The 19,390-nt window shown below is 43.5% G+C and overlaps 1 protein-coding gene across 2 annotated transcripts; it reads right to left on the minus strand.

Annotated features, from left to right (window-relative positions):
- Nucleotides 1–1,385: 1,385 nt before the first annotated feature.
- On the minus strand, nt 1,386–10,445 carry FUNDC1 (FUN14 domain containing 1). Of its 2 annotated transcripts, none has more exons than XM_083172668.1 (5): nt 10,296–10,445; nt 8,738–8,897; nt 5,959–6,034; nt 3,924–4,052; nt 1,386–1,998 (listed from the first exon to the last, which is right to left on the minus strand). In XM_083172668.1, the coding sequence occupies exons 1-5, from the start codon at nt 10,309–10,311 to the stop codon at nt 1,921–1,923; spliced, it is 459 nt and encodes a 152-aa protein (XP_083028794.1). In that variant the 5' UTR covers nt 10,312–10,445; the 3' UTR covers nt 1,386–1,920. The 2 variants fall into 2 exon arrangements, with proteins under 2 accessions (XP_083028794.1, XP_083028793.1); XM_083172667.1 differs by having other exon boundaries at nt 10,281–10,326.
- Nucleotides 10,446–19,390: the final 8,945 nt, after the last annotated feature.

The following is a 19,390-nucleotide window of genomic DNA, read 5'->3' on the forward strand; positions in this document are numbered from 1 at the left end:
TTCTTGTATATAATAAATCTACTAAATTGCGCTAAGAGACCTATATGCAAACAACTGCCCGCTGTCCACACAAATCACTACTTGTTAACAGTACAGACACTCCAGTGAAATAGGAGTTTGATCTGTGACTAGACACCCAGTAGAAACTGGGCACAGCCAGCACATTCTGTGAAATTATAAATGTTACATTTAAAAGAGCAACAGTAACAAAGCTCAGAATTCTTTGCTAGCCATAACAATAACTAAGTATCTAATCAACCAAATATATGTTGTAATTACTCAGGTATATACCTAATCTTATTTTACTTGTGATCAAATAAGAAAGGAAATTAAAGAGACACACATACCTAGCCGATTTGGAAACCGTTTATTTTAAATTCATTTTTTCTTCACACTTTATCTACAAATAGTTTTTAAATTTCGCTATGGCAACAGAACACAATCTTATGATGAACTAATAAAAGTTATATTTTAAACATTTATCACTATTTTCAGTGCGCCACAAACAGACTCCTCCTTGGTTCTCTCCTCCTCCACTTCTAACCCAACAGTAAAATAAATTACAATAGAAAACAATAACTAGGGACTGACCTTAAAAAGAAAAAATACACAGAGAATTAGTCCTGGTGCGGGTGTCTTTTTCCCCATAACTTCTGGTGTGTGCACATTACCCTATATGCCAGTCTGATCTGCGGGATTGGATGACATATTGCCTAGTCTGTAGCCAGCTTTAAAGTCCATACACACTGGGCGACTATGCCCAGCATGTATAGACAGCGATGATCGCTGTGGGGAAAGCCGCTCAGTGCATACACACTGAGCGGCTTTCCCCCTGCCCCGACGGAGGGGGGAGTATGGCGTTGCATAGCGGAGCGCTATGCAAAGCCGTCCTGAAATCCCCTCATCTGCTGGTATAACCAGCAGATAAAACGGCATTCCCGGCGATGTTGCAGGAGCTCACAGCAGCGTGGCCATACACACTGGGCGGCTTTAAGCTGAAAGTGCTCAAACCTGCTGTTTTGAGCGACTTTCAGCTCAAAGTCGCCCAGTGTGTATGGGCCTTTAGTCACAAATGCAGTTAAGCAGATGAATGCATAGTGTTACATTTCTCTGCAATCCTGTGACATCCATAATGGACTCCGAGATCATCATGGCACACAGTGATAACTTTGAGAGTTATTATAATGACAACAAATTCAGAAACGACTTAACTGAAGTTAGAATGCTTCTCCTTATTATATGAGGGGGTCATGCATTTATACGTTAAGCGTACTAGAATGCAGTAGAAACTGTGCAAAGAAAAACATCGTTTGCATACAAACTGCAACTACCGACTTATTATTACTACTTAGGACACAGTGTGATAAAAGAAATGCTACACAATGTTAACTTATAATTTTACATTTTATTTTGCAATGTCTACCTAATCTATTTCTGTAGAATGATCTATTGTATTGAATTACTTTTTTTTCTTGTAAGAGTAACATTCACCAAGGAGGCTTTGACTGCCAAGTACAGTACATAGTTTTGGCACTAGTAAAGGAGCAAAACACAGTTAAATAAATATAAAAAGTATGATTATGAAGTGACACGAACATAACCATTTATAGACCTAAAAACAAACAAACAAACAAACCCCAAACCCTATACAAACCTGCATCTGTAATCAACTACAGTCAGTTGATGAATACAAGTAACAATGTTTCTGTATAAGGTAGACCAAGTTCAGTCTGTAGAAGTGTGAGCAGGCTACGCCTCCCTGTGCAAGCACTTTCTATAGGTAAGCATTCACAAGAAAACTGCCATAGGAATAAAACAAAAAACAAGCCATCTTTGTTTGCAGCCAGGTCATTTCCTTTATCTTCATTTCCACAATCAGTCGTAGGTGATGGTTGACATCTTGCCCCTCATCGCAACTTCCTAAGAGGCAAGACCTAATAAGAAGCCTCCAACAAAACCCCCAGACACAACAATGTTCTGCTTGATGAAATCTTGTGACTGCAAGAAATAAAACAAAGAAAAAATAATTTCCCCTTTAATGAAGTAAATAGGAAACAGATATGGTCACATAATATCTTATGTCAGAAATTGGGCCCACGGTGCACAGTGCTGCTGCCAAGATACCAAGTGCTTTTATTGTGGCATACTTTTACGTTACATTGTGTACACATAGATTTTATTTTTCAATACTTTCACCAACAATGAAATGTAATGTATTATTATACAGGCTCTCTAGAAAACTTATACTAACTTTGTTGCTTTATATATGAAGATTATTAAATGCTATAAAGGCTATATCAGCCAGGTAGAGTTGTAGGTTATCACTGTCCATAGATAGCACATTCCTCTGATAATAAAATTAAAAATAAAAAAGACAGAAAATTGTATAACGTATAAAGTATTTCGGTTTCAAAAAGCTGTAGCATCATGGCAAGCCAAAGGATAATATTGAGATAGAAAATAAATGGAAATCTGCTGTCAGATATAAAATGATCAATGATACAGTGATAAACTTCATACACATTCCAAACCACAAATAAGACATTAGCATCTTAGGCAAAAAATAGACAAAATGCACGAGCTATAAACATCTATTTAGACTAATGATATAAAATGCCACTGTAGGAAATCGGCAAGGAACACACGCAAACTTCCAAAAGTCCAATCTTAATAAATATGTACCTATGAGCAAGAACTTGCTCAAACTGAGTTGGATGCCCCTTGTAGGTGCCAGAATGAGGTCTATTCCTTCCTTCCTTCCCCCCCCCCCCCCCCCCCCCCACACACACACACACACACACACACTTGTAACCAACATGTATTCCAGGAAACGGATATAAAAATATGGGTGTCAGCCACAAGCTTCTGATCTATATGACGTTCTTAAAACATGCAGTGCTGAATCCCGTGTGCTGCATGGCGCCTGTGATAGAAACAGTGCTGACGATCCCCGGGGACATGCAACCAGCAGGTTACATAAATCTCTGCCTGTATGTTTATATGTTTCTACTGGTTCCCCTTTGAACTATATAGTTAGAGCAGCTTCCAGCTTGCACTGACAATTTTTTCCATCAGTGACCCAGAATACAAGCTCAGTCCCAGGCTGGGATTAGATACCATATAGATCCTAAGGGGCCATGCAATTCTGTAATATTTTGTCAGTTTGCAGTAATGGTCTTCAACCCATGGCTCACCAATCGAGGCATGCTATACATATGTTGAACAATAGAAGCCAACCAGCAGCATCCGTGCAACTAAATCTAGGGGAAGTTAGGGAAAATGCACACCATAGCCAAGTAAGAAAAAATAACGGTTTTAGATTGGCCAGCAGTGGGTCCCAGTCCTGCACCAAAAGTCTATAAACATTAAGTCTATTTTCCCCCACCCCTCCTGTTCTCATCCCAGTCTTGTTGTACCTTTCCTTTAACCATAAATATTACTATCTTCTAACCCAGGGGTGGCCAAACCTGTCCTCAAGATCTACCAACGGTGCATGTTTTCCAGGCAACCTGTGGATATATAGTAGGAATGAATGCAGCATGTTTTAAAATGTGGCAATTAGTAATGACTACGGCTGTGTAAACAATGGCTGACGTAGTCCTTTGCTTGGACTGTACCCTTGCAAGCTCAAGGGGGAGGAAGTGCACCACTTACGCCGACCTCTGCAGCGCGTGCTTGCTGTCGCTCGATGCATCTTTACCGTACGGTTTGTGTGCTGACACTTTCCTGTACCGAGGACCGATTTGGCCACCCCTGTTCTAACCCCTTTTAACTTTGTCTTTAAACCAACCCCCTTGTTTTGGCATTTGTGTGCATCATTGCAGCACAGACTATATTTCTTTGATTTTTTTTAACATGTACGTAGTTCATTGTGCAATAATGATGATTAACAGTATTATTGTGTTCCATTAAATGTCTTATACCTCTTCAATTAAGTTACTAATTTCTGGTACAGATTTATTCGCTTGCTTCTTTATCTTCCTTTTTGCCTTGCTTACATCCTTTTCAACTCGCTTCCAATCTATTTGTACATAACCGCCATGGCTTGCAATCTGGAAATACAAAGCATTGAATGGCAACAATACAGATGTAGCAGCATTAAGGGAAGAATCTGGTCCATAGAAGGACTGCTGTAACATTAATAGGGATTAGCCAGCATTTAGCAACTGGCTACGCTACAAAGAATGGCTGCCACATTGACACTTGTTCTTTTTTTTTTAAAGAAGAAATGAACAGCCATTACATACATGAATAAAATCATGTGGCAAAATGTACCTTATTCTAGACTAGTGTCCAAGCCAGTGTTTGAATAACACAATGTGAAGGCAAGAATCCATGAAGAGCATAAATGTTACACCATTAAACAGACCAGGGCTGGGCAACACCGGCCCTCCAGATGTTGATGAACTACACATCCCAGCATGCCTTGCATCAGTTTTAGCAAGGCCACATAGCAAAACTAATGCAAAGCATCCTGGGATGTGTCGTTCATTAACATTTGGAGGGCCGGTGTTGCCCAGCCCTGAAATAGACTCTTTAACCAATTGCCTAGCGTGAATGCACCAGATGCAACCACACCTGGCTGGGATTTCCCTGACCAGGTCGCATCATAGGTGACCAGAAAAAAGCTCCATGGGTGGCTGCTTCCAATAGCTACCAGCTCAGAGGGACCTACAAGTCCCTCTGCTTCCTTGTTACCTCCCCCAGTGCCTACCATGCATCACTGTTGATTGGGCAGAATGGCAGCACCACTAATACAAGACTGCATAGATTAGCAGTTGCTGGGGTTGCTCTGTACACCTGATGACAGAGAGGAGCAGCCTTTATAGAAATGTAAAGTCACTATGGTCAAGATGTTCCGTATAACAGCCATCGATGTTCAAACAGTTATTTTTTATTTTATTTTTAATAAAATGGTGTTGGAAAGGTTTTAAATAAAATGTTCTAAAGGTCATTCAATCATTAAAAATATAAGCAAAAATGCACAGGTTGTCTGGTCAGCATGTAGCCATTTATACAGGCTGAACTTCTTAGTAGGCATCTATGGAATCCTGTCATCTGCATTTCGCCTATGGATGGCTTGCTAAAACAAGAGTACCAGTAGACTTCAAGGTAATTTGATCGGTTTGCTTTCCGTGAATCTTTTTGTTGAAATATTATGAATTGGGACATGTTGGAATGTTCGGTTTTTGTCACTTTGGTATTTTTATATGTGCCTAAAGCAATAAAATTAGATTTTGAACACTTTCAGAAAAATACATTTCGGAGGATTTTTCAATTGTTGCCGAATGTTTCACCTAGGTGAAAAATCTGCATTTTTCTACACTTTTATGTCAAATTTTGATTGGACCTATTCAGTTAAAGCAGGGCTGGGCAATTGCGGCCCTCCAGATGTTGATGAACTAGACATCCCAGCATGCCTTGCATCAGTTTCAGCATGGCCACATAGCAAAACTAATTTCAAAGCATTCTGGGATGTGTAGTTCATCAACATCTGGAGGGCAGCAATTGCCCAGCCCTGAGTTAAAGTGATGATTTTTTTTGCCTAGGCAAAATATTTTGGCATGGTCGAAAAATACGTGGATTGACGAATTGTTCACCGATCCACGTGTTCCTGACCAAATTGTGGATGTTTTCGACCCAAAAATATGAAAAAAAATTACAGTGGATCAGGTAAAAAAGACCTTACAAAATGTTCAAAAATGCCCTAATTTAATACACAGATATCGAATTGAAATGCAAAAAAGGTTCACAATTTACTTTCTTAGCTGGAGTATGCACTACTTTTGTTTTTGATCTGTTTTTTATTTAAATCTGAATTTCAATAAATCTAAACAATCTTAGTTAAGCACATTAAAGCTTTTTTTTTTTTTTTTTTTTTTTTTTTTTTTTTAAGATTTAAATTTAGAAATTTGAACCCTGAATAAAGAATTGCAACACAGTGTATTAGTTAATTACCTGAAGCAGAAGAAAGCCGCCACCAACAGCGGTAGCAGCAAGTTTCCCAACCTTCTGGAACAAAAATCCTGCACACCTACACATAAAAAAAAAATAAAAAAGACATTAAACCAAAATGTGAGAAAAACTGCACTTATTTTAAAAGTTTGCATGTTAACAGCATAAATGTCACAGGTTTAGACCATTATCAATATAGCATAGGTAAGTAATATGATAATTCAAGAGAACAGCAATTTGCGGAGTCTCTAAATATTAAAAAAGTCTATGGTTTCTGAACACTTAAGGTGCGTATACACTAGACGACATAGTATACCATATACACGATAACGACCATCATATTGTAGCATGTACACACTACATTGTTAATGAGGCATGCTCCTGTGGGTCATTAGCAATATCCTCCATTGCCTGTACATGTAGGCTGACTGAACATATCTCTAGCGAGAGTCATGATGTGGACTGCCATGATCAGCAAAAAGTGTGATGCCGGCTACCCCGACAGGCTCTGTTGCTCCTGATATTGCGCTGGTAACACATTGTCTAATGTGCCGCCATCTTTAGTTGCTGTACACAGTGTTTAGAATGAATGCAATTTACAGCTCACAAGGAAAATCGGACTTCAGCAATGTACACAGGTGGCAGGGAGCTTAGCAGAGCGGCGTTTACCTGCTCAATGTGCTCCGAAGACATCAACATTATTATCAAATGTGTACGGTCAATATTGCTACTATATGCCTGGCAGCGGGTCTTTAACATGTACATACAGTTCAATCTGACAATGTCATCAGCGACTGCATGTACGGAGCGGGGAGTGGGTGACGTCACTGACCGATATACTGAACAATATCAGCCAATGTGTACAGTCCATGCTTCTACAATAGCACCAGCGATATAAGCCACAGGAAATGCAATAATGTACACATTTCGTATACCGGTCTAGCTATAGATCTAAAAAATATCAGGTAAATAAACCTTTGCAAAAATATAGTAATATCCCAATACAAAAAAATGTAGGGGTTTCTTTAAAAGGGCAATGATTTCACTAGGAAACCATAGCACAAACTAAGATTTGGACTTTACATACATACATAGGACCTAATTCAAGTTTAGTTGCAGTTTTCCTAAAATAAATAAACTGCACCAGTAGTCAGTCGCATGATGGGGGCAGACCCAGCAAAGGCCAAAAGTCACACAGCATGTAAGGCAGTGACCTGCGATCACAATCTAATTGCTATCGCATCACAGAAAACACGGAGACCACTACCATTAGGGCAGGGGCAGTCAACTCCAATCCTCGAGAGCTACCAACAGTTCATGTTTTCCAGACAACCTAGCAGGTGCACAGGTGCACTCTTTTCTCACTGATAAATTACAAAAGATTCACAGGTAGAGATAATTACTTCACTTGTGATTCTGTGAGGAAACCTGGAAAATGTTAACTGTTGGTAGCTCTCGAGGACGCATTTGGGTAAAACTGCCTGTGAAGGCAAATGCAGCACCTCCATTTTTTGGTTTGCTGTGGCTGCATGTGACATCACACAGCCACCCCGAACCACCTTGAAAACCACTTGTATACGCCTGCATTGTCCGAACAGCAGACCACTAATGCTGCTCCCCACTGACAAACAAAATATTTCAGGATGTGATCGCAGTTTGACACTTAGCGTGTGTAAATCTAGCTGAGCCCCTATAAATCCCAGAGTTCCACTAGGTATCAAAAAATCCCTTTCATTTTCTAAAAACGAAAAAACATCTTAAAGCTTACTATCCTACACAATGCCATTCTCTATTTAACCAACACAAGTGAAGGTCATTCTGGTTGGACTAGCAAAGCTGCGCATTTCGATCCAACTAAACGCCGCTCGCACACTGATTTTCCCCGCAGGCATGCAAATGGGTGTTTAGCATTAACATCCATTCACAGCCTTGTATGTGGGGGCGTAATCATTCGCTGGTCGTCGACCAGTGAATGATTTCTTAAATGCTCACAAATCTAAGTCACTCTCTGGTGACTCAGATTTGTGGCACCCAGCTACGTGAACAGGGTGGGCAGCTGACATCCGGTGACGTCAGCTGCTCGCCCCCAGCACCTGGGACCCTCCACCCTTAGCATGGGAAAACCCATAAAAGCTGGGAGTTCCCATGGGCATGACCCGTGCCCGCTGCCCCACATCCCCCTCCCACACTGCTTCATGCAAGTTGCTGCGTCCGTTCACACGCAGAACCTGCACATGCTCAGAAATACTAACTCGCATGCGCAGAAAAAAAAAATGTCGCTCCCCCTGCGAATGCGCAAATCCATCAGAATGACCTCCAATATGTGTAATGTGATCTTGTCACAAAGTAAGAAATACCCCCAGCTATAAAAAGATAAAAGGACATTTCATACTAATTAAACCTACATTTATTTATTAACAGTTTCTTATATAGCGCAGCAGATTCCGTTGCGCTTTACAATAGGAGACAATGATACAACAAACTTAGTATTTACAGACAGTCAAAGGTACGATGGCCCTGCTCACATACATAAGTGGCTTCCATTTAGATACAACCTGGACTCTTGCTGCTGCTTACTACACATCAGCTTATTTGATACCAGTTTGACTGTTGAATTAAATGTAGTTTTTAAATTGTGTTTGACCTTAATCACGGCTCTGTGAATAATACTTTTGTGGTCATTTAAACCTAGTCATGAAAATTACATTTTACAACTGTGAACAGAACTTTGTGAGAAAAGTACATTATCTGGAAAGGATGATCTGGGAGGAAATAGTCTTACCAGCCTGTCACTCCACCCATTACGATTTGTGTAGCTACAGAATACTTTTCTGTAAGTGGGCCAGAGTTTCGTCCAAAAACTCGACTCCACCAATGGTGACGTCTGGCATATTCTGTTATATCCAACACTTCATAAGACTCATCATCATCACTACTGGGATCTGTAGAATGAATAACATTTATAAATGACAATATTAAATAACATGCATGTACTACCGCACATAAACATTGGTGGAGCATTTCGAATAATTTTTCTTATCAATTTTTTTTAATGCTACAAGGCGGCTTTTTATAGTAAGCAAATATAAAAGTAAGATAACTGCGCTAACAAAAGCTGTACCAAAAGTTATCGATAAAGAACTCTCAATTTAAGATAAAAAAATATATAATAAAAAAAAAAAAATTATTATTGGTGACATCCAGCATAGTGCATCATACCATGGTAAATTCATGGTCAATGGGACCGGTCAGTTGTTTGTGTCCGTTCCTATGGTACCTCACTTGATGAGCAGTCAAAGTGCAGGGAGAGGAACACCCTTTACAGACAGACTTTATCCTCCTGTGTTTTTTGTAGCCTTAAGGGTTTAATAAAGCTGCTACTGCAGCGAAACGCGTCTGATTTTAATTGGTGACACTGCACAGGTTCCAACCTGCGATACTGAATCACCCTAAACTGTAACCGGACCAACCACTAACGAAATGCATCTCTACCCATGGCTTTTGTTTGGGGCACTACAGTGGCCTTTTTAACTTAATTATTTAAGACTACAAACACACTGGTGTTCCACTCAGTGCACTTTTGGGACTGAGGCACCATAGGAATGGACACACTGGCAGGTCCCATTGAATATACCATGGTATGATGGACTATGCTGGATGTCACCAATAATTACTTTTGTTTTTAATTATGTTTTTAAACCTATGTACCCATCATTAAATTGGGAGCTCATTATTGATAAAGTTCGGTGACCTTTCTTAGCGCAGTTATCTTACTTTTATATTTGTTTATCTTGTACACGGCAGTGACACCCCAATTTATAAATCTGCAGCATGGCTTAAGGTGCAGTAGTTTAAGAAGAAATGTGAATACAGATGAAGTTTCTTTCAGTACCTTTTCATCTTAAGGGCACAATTATAAATCCATGTACTGGATGCAGGTCTCAATATATAATGTTCTCTACCTGGAAACAATGACATTGCAAGAAAGTAAAATAAAGGCTGTCTGCCCATTGTGATGAGCATCAGCAATGTGTCCCTAGAACTGATGCTGCCTCAGTGTGGGTCATCAGAAATACACAAAAGGAGAGGACAAAACAAAAATAAGGGTTAACTAGACTATAAAGTGGCTGCTCATAAGAGACAATAGAACTACATGTATATTCTACAAACCTAATGCCACTTCCAGAAGTTCAGCCAAACAAGTCTCTGGCTACAACTCTGTGTATGTTTATTTATAGAATAAGCTACACATACGTGCATTAAATAACACAAAAGAGCCCGCGCACTATTAAGCATTGCCAATATAACCAAACCCCATCACTGACCCCCTCGTCTCCTACCTCTCCTGGCAGCCATGACTTCTAATCTCCTGGTGTTATGGTAGGCAACGCGATGATGTCACGCACGTATCCGACAACGTAACACGTCGCAACACTTCCTCTGTCCGCCCCGCCCCTAGGCATCCATGGCGGACATGCGCGGCTGTGGTGCTCGGCGTCATTAATGTTGTGACGCAGTTATAAGCTTCATGCAAAAGGAAAGCTGTTGTTCGGTCCATTTTGTTTATTATCTGATCCCATTCCCTGCATGAAAATATTGTGCTGCTGTACATTTAGCGGTTGTTAAATGACCGTAGTGTCACTGTCATGGTTTATTTTTATCTAGATGAACTGTAATAATCGCAGAACAGTAATGCTAATACACATCTAAACTCACTGTCAGTGATCTACAGTATAAGGACATTGATGGACAGATGTACTAAGCTTGAAAAGTGGGTACTTGTTTCCTAGCACGGCGCCCGCGATTTTGATTGTATTGATCGCGGCTGCAAAAATTGCGTTGATCGCATCGCATGCCAACCAAATCGCATGCGATGCGATTGACGCGATTTTTGCATTGGAAAATGGTCCCTCAGACCCAATTTTACATTGATCTCAATGTAAAAAGCCCCAAAACCACCCATTTTCATTGCAAACCCCCCCTCATGGGTGAAATGGCCCTCCATTGTTAACGCCACCCCACTATTGACGCCAATCCGAAGCGTGGCGAGCGCAGCGGTACGCGTCCTCCGACCTTTTCATACCCCCACTAACCACGTCGGCGTGGAGTTGATTTTTTTAAAGTGTGGCGAGCCACCGAGCCCGAAGCGTGGTGAGCGCAGCGTGCCCCGCGAGGGGACGAGCATAACTTCACAGGTACAGATGAATCGGGTCTTATCCTTGCTGGCGATCCGCCAGCAGCACGGCGCCGCTATCTGACTGAGACGCGCGTGCGTCCCCCACGCACGCGCGTCTCAGTATCCGGGCGGCGAGGCGGACGCATTACTGTCCGCCTCCCACTCGAGGGGGCAGGGGGGGACCCGAGGAGGCTGCGCACGTCCCCTTCCGGCATACAGATGGCGGCGGGGCAGGGGATGGCGATGGCGACACCATCGCCATCGCCTGCAAAGATGAATCCCGCTACATCTGTATGCGCGTGAAGCACCGAGCTCGCCACGCTTCGGGCTCGGTGGCTTGCTGCACTCGCCACACTTTATAAAATCAACTCCTCGCCGACGTGGATAGTGGGGGTAGGAACAGGTTGGAGGATGCGTACCGCCGCCCCTCGCGGACTCGCTGTGCTCGCCACGCTTCGGGTTGGCGTCAATAGTGGGGTGCCGTTAATAATGGGGGGGCATTAAGCATACTTAATACCCATGAGGGGGCATATACAATGAGAAGTGGGCCATATTGGCCCATTTCCCATTGTTCCCTATGTAAAATCGCATCGATCGCATCACATGCCATTATAATGGCATGCGATCAACGCGATTTTAACTTTAAAACTCATTTAACATTGTTCTCTATGGGAAAATTGCGTTGATCGCTTCGGTCGCATCGCGTGCCATTATAATGGCACGCGATCAACGCGATTTTCTCTTTACCGGCAATTAAAGCTGGTAATTGACAGAAAATTGCGTCCATCGCGTCGATCGCATGCCTTAAGTACCTTAACTTAAGGCATGCGATCAACCCTGACGGGCGCCGTGCTAGGAAACAAGTACCGAAAAGTGATAAAATGGAGAGTGATAAACCACCAGCCAATCAGCTCCATGTCACAGGCTGTGTTTGAAAGGGGGGTACTTGTTTCCTAGCACGGCGCCCGTCTTGGGTGATCGCAAACCTTAACTTAAGGTATGCGATGGACGCGACCAATGCAATTTTAGGGCTATTTTCAGCCTTTTCTCCGACAATTAAAGAATCGCGTCCATCGCGTTCACCGCATGCCTTAAGTTAAGGCATGCGATGCGACCAACGCGATTTAAAATTTAATGCATTGTATACAATGTTAACTTCCTATGTACAATCCGGTCTATTGTATTCCATTATAATGGCATACAATGCGACCGATGCGATGGACCCGATTTTACATAGGGAACAATGTTAAATGGTCCAATGGACCCGATTTTTCATTGTATACCCAACCTGATGGGTAATTTACATGACAAATGCCCCCCCATTGTTAACGCCACCCCACAATGAACGCCAAACCGAGCGTGCGAGGGGCGGCAGTGCACATCCTACGACCTTTTCATGCCCCCACTATCCAAGTCGGTGTGGAGTTGATTTTATATAGTGTGGCGAGCGCATGCGTAATACCTGTGAAGTAATGCGCGTCCCCTCACGGGGCTCGCTGCGCTCTCCACGCTTCGGGCTCGCCACACTATATAAGAGCAACTAACCGCTGACGTGGATAGTGGGGGTATGAAAAGGTCGGAGGACGTGTACCGCCGGCGCTCGCTGCGCTCGCCATGCTTCGGGTTGCCGTTCATCGTGGGGTGGTGTTAACAATGGGGGGCCATTTTACCCATCAGGGTGGGGAAACAATGAAAATTGGTGTCTGGGGGGCATTTAACATTGGGGCCAATGTAAAATTGTGTCTCGGACCATTTTACATTGGTTCCGATGAAAAAATCACGTTGATCGCATCGCATGCGATTTGGTTGCATGTGATGCGATCGACCCGATGGATACAATTTCCATCACTGGCGCCGTGATAGGAAACAAGTACCGAAAGGGGTGCAGTCACAATCCCGGTGGTGAAAATCCAGTCGCCGAAATCCTGACCGCCGACATCCCGACACTAATAAATTAGTGTGCTGAGCGGAGCAAGGCACCAGGCCCGCTGTGTGGTAAGCGCAGCGAGCCCGCAAGGGGTGGCGATCCACATTCCTTAAGGTGACCAACTCATCCCTTTAATCCGGGACACATATTAATTACACAGGTTCTGTGGCAGTTTAAAACCACTTGAAATGGAGTCTTGAGATGTGGCAGTTTAAAACCAGGTGAAAGCCAGCCACAGAACCTGTGTAATTAATATGTGTCCTGGATTAAAGGGATGAGTTGGTCACCCTACACGTACCCCACTTGTCGGGATTCCGGCGTCGGGATTTTGACCGCCAGGATTACATACCAATCCCGTTTGAAAAATGACAGGTAGGAACTGATTGTTTGGCGGCTTATCCTACTCCGTTTTATCACTTTTCAGGGCTTATGCTGGGTACACACCAGGACGACTAGGGCCCGATCCCCTCAATCTAGATCCAATTCCGACCAATTGGATGTAGATTGCGTGGTGATTGGGCCCTTTTCTGTCCTGGTGTGGACCGATACCGATCCGATGCGCGGTCACGCCGGTCGGTCGTTATTGAGATCCTACCTGCTGCAGGTAGGATCTGAATGACGACCATACAGCCGGGTGCGGGTCGCCATCGGATCGGACCCGCTCACGGTGCATATCGTGAGCGGGTCGTGCCCCCCCGCGTCACCGTGAGCGGGTCGGACGAGACACTGACGACCCACTCACGATGTGCATCGTGAGCGGGTCGTCCTGTTGTGTACCCTACATTAGTAAATCTCGCCCTAAAATGTGGGACCATGGCAAGCTTATGTATTCCCAGGGGTTGCTGTCTCAAGCATGCCCATAGCAACCAATCAGCCTTGAGGAAACATTTATTAAGTACATCAACAAAATCATAGGTAGAAGCTAATTAACTGCAATGGACAACTTCTTCACTGGGCCACTTCTCTGCATGATATAGACCCAACAATTCTTACCATCTGTTCTTACATTTTTGTAGCGAGATGTAATACAGTAGTAAATTGCACACATTACTGGCCATTGGGGGGTTTTCTCGTTGATTCGGAAGGCTGCAAATTTGCACCCTTGCTAGTCCACTAGACGCTGCCCAGCAAATGCCGATACACACGCCCCCCTCGCATGCCGCATACACTTGCTTGGGCTGCGAATGGATCTTTTACATAAAAATCCATTCACAGGCTGTGGAGGAACATCAACATCATTCGATGGTCGCCGACCATCGAATTATGTCGAAGGCCCACGCACAACTAAGGTTACTCTCAGGTAACCTTAGATCTGTGGGGACAATCGGAATGAAGTGGGCGGGCAGATGTCGGCTGCCCCCGTTGCCCATGTCACTGGGCGATTTCCATGGGAATGCCCATGAAACGCTGGGTGTTCCCATGGGCCTGACTATAAGCCGCCACCCCACACCCCCTGCCCACAATCTTGGGCGCGAACACTGTTTGCTGTGGCTGCACGCACCCAGCGTATGCAAATGTGCAGAAATGTGGCTACACATACGCATAACATCGGTCACCGTGTGAACAACTACGGACCAGAATAAGGACCATTAAGTAGCAGCCAGAGGCAGATTTAGACCTTAACCCCTTGGGTGGTAGGTTTTGCTGGGGCAGGACAAACCTACCAGGGCAGGTTTGTCCTGCCCCAGCAAAACCCACCACAGTTGGAAGCCCCCCTCCCTCACCCCTGCCGCCGCTATCCCCGCTGCCTTGGAAGCCGGCCTGTCACATTCAGCAGTGACGTCGGCAGCTGGTGGATGTTCGCTGCGGCTCGGGAGGACTCGGGTGCCTGAGCGCTGTCGAGCCGCCCCGAACATCCCCAAGCCTGCCGCCTACATCATTGCTACTAAAAGTATGGCGGCTGGGGGAGTGGGGTTAGAAGAGCTCCGGCGTGCGATCGCCGGGGCACAGGTGATGGGAAGGTTTGGGGAAATTACTGGGGGGGGCTCTAGAAGTGCTGCGCCAGTGGTGCACACCTGGACACCACTGGCGTACACCTATTTCATATTCGTGGTATGGCCGGAAATTTTCCGGAACAGCCCGCTGCGGCAGCGCAGCTGAGCCCGGAAAGTTTTCGGGCATACCACTTTAAGGGGTTAATGGGGCCCTATTATTTATTTTTTTATTTTATATATTTATTTATATTTATTTTATTTAACCGGTATTATGCCCTCATATCCGGCAGGGCAAGAAGTTGGGGACCGGCTGGTGGAACGCATACGCATATGCATCTTTTACTCTTTCTTTATTACATCAAGTTTTATTACCTTGCCAAATCTAGTATCTGTAAACAAACAGCTTTATATCTATGACAACTTGACCATCCATATACTCATATTTTGAATGTTATCTCCGTGGGTTCAGTTATGAGAGAACCTATGCCAATCATGTGACTGGAGCCAGAAAGTGATTACATAATTTACGATCTCGCCTTTTTTACATTTAAAATAACATTTCATCAATGAAAATTAATGTTTACATACTGTTTTTTTATGCTATTTCTATTTGTTTGTCTCCCAACCTTCTTATGATTATATTTTTTGAATTATTTATGATAATTGAACAAATGATTGATTGCCCATTGTAGGACAGATTGCTCATTAGCAGGGGTATTTATACCAGTAGCTGCCACATTGTTAGAGAAAGCTACAGTAGGTAGTTAAACGCATCAGTTGTTACTGCCTAACTTCAAGGACCAGGTTTTACATTTAAGGAGTTGACCATCTTCCACTGCCATCTTTACTCACTACCAAATTGGAGTAATATAACTGCTGCTATGACCAGCCTTGGTCTCATTTATTGGCACCCCCCTCTGTGGACATCCACAGGTGGCCTAATCCTTCTGCAGCCACCATTGAGTGAGAACGCGTGGCTCCGGCATTGGGGTTCACCAGGATACACTTCCTCCAGTGGTTTCGCATTGGACACCGTACAACTAGAGAGGACTCTGGTACCCCCCTGGGGGCTTCAACCATATTCTCCTAGCAGTGAAGCAATACTACAGCAACATATGATAAAGTACACTTACCTGTTCATCTGTCTCCTAATCACCTGGATGCCCTACCACCCATATACCTACCAGTGAGGCCTTTTATTTATTAATTGAATTTAAATTTTTTACCTTTATATTTTTGTATTTTATACAACATTTTTTAAGTGGCATGCTCATGTTTATTTAGTAAAGTTTTGCTTATATATTACCTACCCTGCTTTTTATGGTTCTTTTATTGCATCAGCAGCGTTGCTATTTTCTCTCATTTTCCAGCTGATGTCAGGTGTTTATCAGGGACCCTACAAGGGTGTTTGTACCTGCTGCATCATCCTATATAATTACAGCGTTTGATTGGGCTTTGATTAGGCAAGACACAGACCATACCTCCCAACACGACTCTCTCCAGGAGGGACACAATGCTCCGTTCCTGGACTTTCCTCTTAATTTATGATTACCATCACGTGGTGATACACCTTTCTAATCAATTAATCTGTTTAAAACAGGTGATGGCAATTATACGGTTAGAGGAAAGTCCAGAAACAGAGCATTATGTCCCTCCTGGAACGGGTCATGTTGGGAGGTATGCATTGACTGATGTGCTGAAGGTAGAACATCAGCTAAATTAAGTAATGTTTGAGACTAGTGCAGGATCCAGTGAAAGGCAAAGACCAAAAAAACAGGTCATGGTCCAAGTTTACAGCAGTTGGCAGAGAAATTAATCCGTAAACAGGCTAAGGTCAGGCGGTACTTGTTTCCTATCTGGGCGCCCAGGTTTTCTACGTACGGCACCGTAATGAAATCGGATCGCATCGGATTCGGTACTCGATGATGTACGATGGCATACGATGCTATCCGATCCGATCCGATTTTACATTGGAATCAATGTTAAATGGTCCCTGAGACACGATTTTACATTGATTTCAATGTAATAACCCAGCAAACCCACGATTTGTATAGGAAACCCCCCCTGATGGTTTAAAATGCGCCTCCATTGTTAACGCCACCCCAGTATTGACGTCAACCCGAAGCGTGGCGAGCGGCGGCGGTACGCGTCCTCCGACTTTTTCATACCCCCACTATCCACGTCGGCGTGGAGAATAGAATAGTGTGGCGAGCGCAGCGAGCCACCGAGCCCGAAGCGTGGCGAGGGGACGCGGATACCTGTGAAGCCCGCGAGGGGACACGGATACCTGTGAAGTATCCGCTTCCCCCGCGGGGCTCGCTGCGCTCGCCACACTATTCTATTCTCAACTCCACGCCGACGTGGATAGTGGGGGTATGAAAAAGTCGGAGGACGCGTACCGCCGCCCCTCGCGGGGCACGCTGCGCTCGCCACGCTTCGGGTTGACGTCAATACTGTGTTTCTGTGCAGATGTGACAAGGGGAGGGCTTTGAAGGGTTAATAAATACAGTAGTGTTACAGATGGCCCATCCTATGGGCCAACCATAAAAGCGGGAACGAAATCGGATCGGATCGCATCCCATCGTTCAATATCGTGTATGTGCATTTGTGGTATCCGATGCGATGCGATCCGATTTTAATACGGAGAATAGCATGGTGCGCAATTAACTTAGCGGGCGCCCAGATAGGAAACAAGTACCGGTCAGGCTAATAGAAGATCAAAATACGGGTCAAAATAATCCAGTTCAACAACAGCACTTAATCAGGACAGCAGAATGCAAGACAAGTAAGTAACTGTGTTGATTTTTGGCCTTAAATAACCCTCAGACTGCAGGGAATTGGCTTTACGCAGGATGTGAGCAGAAAGCAGCAGTACATTGCAGAAAGTTCATGAGTTACTAAAATACTTTTATACTAAAACAATTGTTATGGTTCAACTGGTAGAACTAGTGTCCCAAGACCACAAGGTCCCAGGATCAAATCCTTTGGTGCACATCAGTGCTTTTAAATTAATTGTCCAGCCCATTATGTGTGACCGGGGGATACATTGCCTTTTTCATCTTATTTAGTATTTTTTAACTATATTGCTGAATACTTTGTTGTCTATTTGCGGTTTGAGAAAGGGTCAGGAGACCAGAAATAATGAGCACTTGTTACATTTTATTGCTATGGTTTAATAAAAAGGATTACAAGAGTCATTATCCTTTATTTATGAAGCAGTGACATAGTATGCAGTGCTTTACATAGAGGGAGTCATTACAAATGACATAAAATTACATGAAATAGGAGGTAAAGAAAACCCTTCCCAAATTAATTTATCTATCCATATAAGTAAGAGTAATAACAAATGCAACTGCTGGGAAAATGACATTTGTTCTCAAATAAAAATGTGCCCTTGGTAACTGGCAATTCTATGTAGCTACTGGCTGTGCAGCTTGATTGGAACGAGGAGTAACTGTCATGCTCTAGCATTTTTAATCTCCTTTTTAATTTTTTTACCTTTGTGGTGCTTGTCTGATCACACTCTGGCCACATACAGATCCCCCAAAGTCACAGATGTTCAACAGTGCTGTACACCGGCGATTCTCTTTAGTGATTCACTGTCAGCATGTCTACTCAGTGTTCTTGTCAACAAGGTTCCCTCCAAAAAATCATTATGGGCCCAGCCATGTTAGACACATTCACCAGACTCTCCTCCACCAATTAGAGTGTTGTTCTCGTATAAACTGACTGCTATAGCCAATCAGCAAAGGATCAGCCCATTTCCTGACTGGTTTAAATCGCCAGTACAACATTGCTTTTATTGAAGTCAATACTCGGTGCTGTTCTCCTTTTCACTTAGTGACGCTGCAGGTCCAGTCTATGCAATCCGGTGAGTTTTAGCTTCCAGTATTCTATTGGTACTTATTCCTGCTTCTCTAAATCCGCTCTGGTAATTTTGGACTTGCCTTTGTTAACACAGGACTGGTTCAAAACCATCTTCAGCAAAGTCTGCTTCCGGCCCATCTCCAACACTATTCCTTAAAGCTATTCTAGTAAAGCTCCAGCACTAGTTCGGTCCAGTCAGGGCCAAATTAGCAATAGGGTGGATGGAGCTGCAGCTTCAAGCCAACACATAGAAAAGGCCCATCATCATGACAGCATGATAATCACCAGCTGGCCGCATCAATAACCATAAGTATTAAAATTGCATTTCTATTTTCCACACAAAATTATGCAATTTTGGTACTTTTATATATCTAGGGAGACATTGGCCTTATAATGTATGGGTTCTACATTATTATATGACATTGGCCCCACCTCCTCCACTTCTCATAAAGGCACTTGAACATTTTCATCTCCAGGCCCATCAGGCCCTTTGGTTCCAGTCCAACTCCAACAGTAGTACGGTTCCAGTTG

This window comes from Crinia signifera, chromosome 2 (assembly GCF_055691185.1).
Source record: "Crinia signifera chromosome 2, ASM5569118v1, whole genome shotgun sequence".
NCBI classification, from domain to species: domain Eukaryota; kingdom Metazoa; phylum Chordata; class Amphibia; order Anura; family Myobatrachidae; genus Crinia; species Crinia signifera.

What these genes read in the sequence shown, in the direction of transcription:
- FUNDC1 (XM_083172667.1), bottom strand. Translation starts at nt 10,311, where the DNA reads ATGGCTGCCAGGAGAGGTAGGAGACGAGGGG. An exon ending in GAGAGGTAGGAGACGAGGGG is followed by an intron (nt 8,898 to 10,280) that starts GTCAGTGATGGG and finishes TTCATTCTACAG; the next exon opens with ATCCCAGTAGTGATGATGAT. An exon ending in GCGGCTTTCTTCTGCTTCAG is followed by an intron (nt 4,053 to 5,958) that starts GTAATTAACTAA and finishes TTGTATTTCCAG; the next exon opens with ATTGCAAGCCATGGCGGTTA.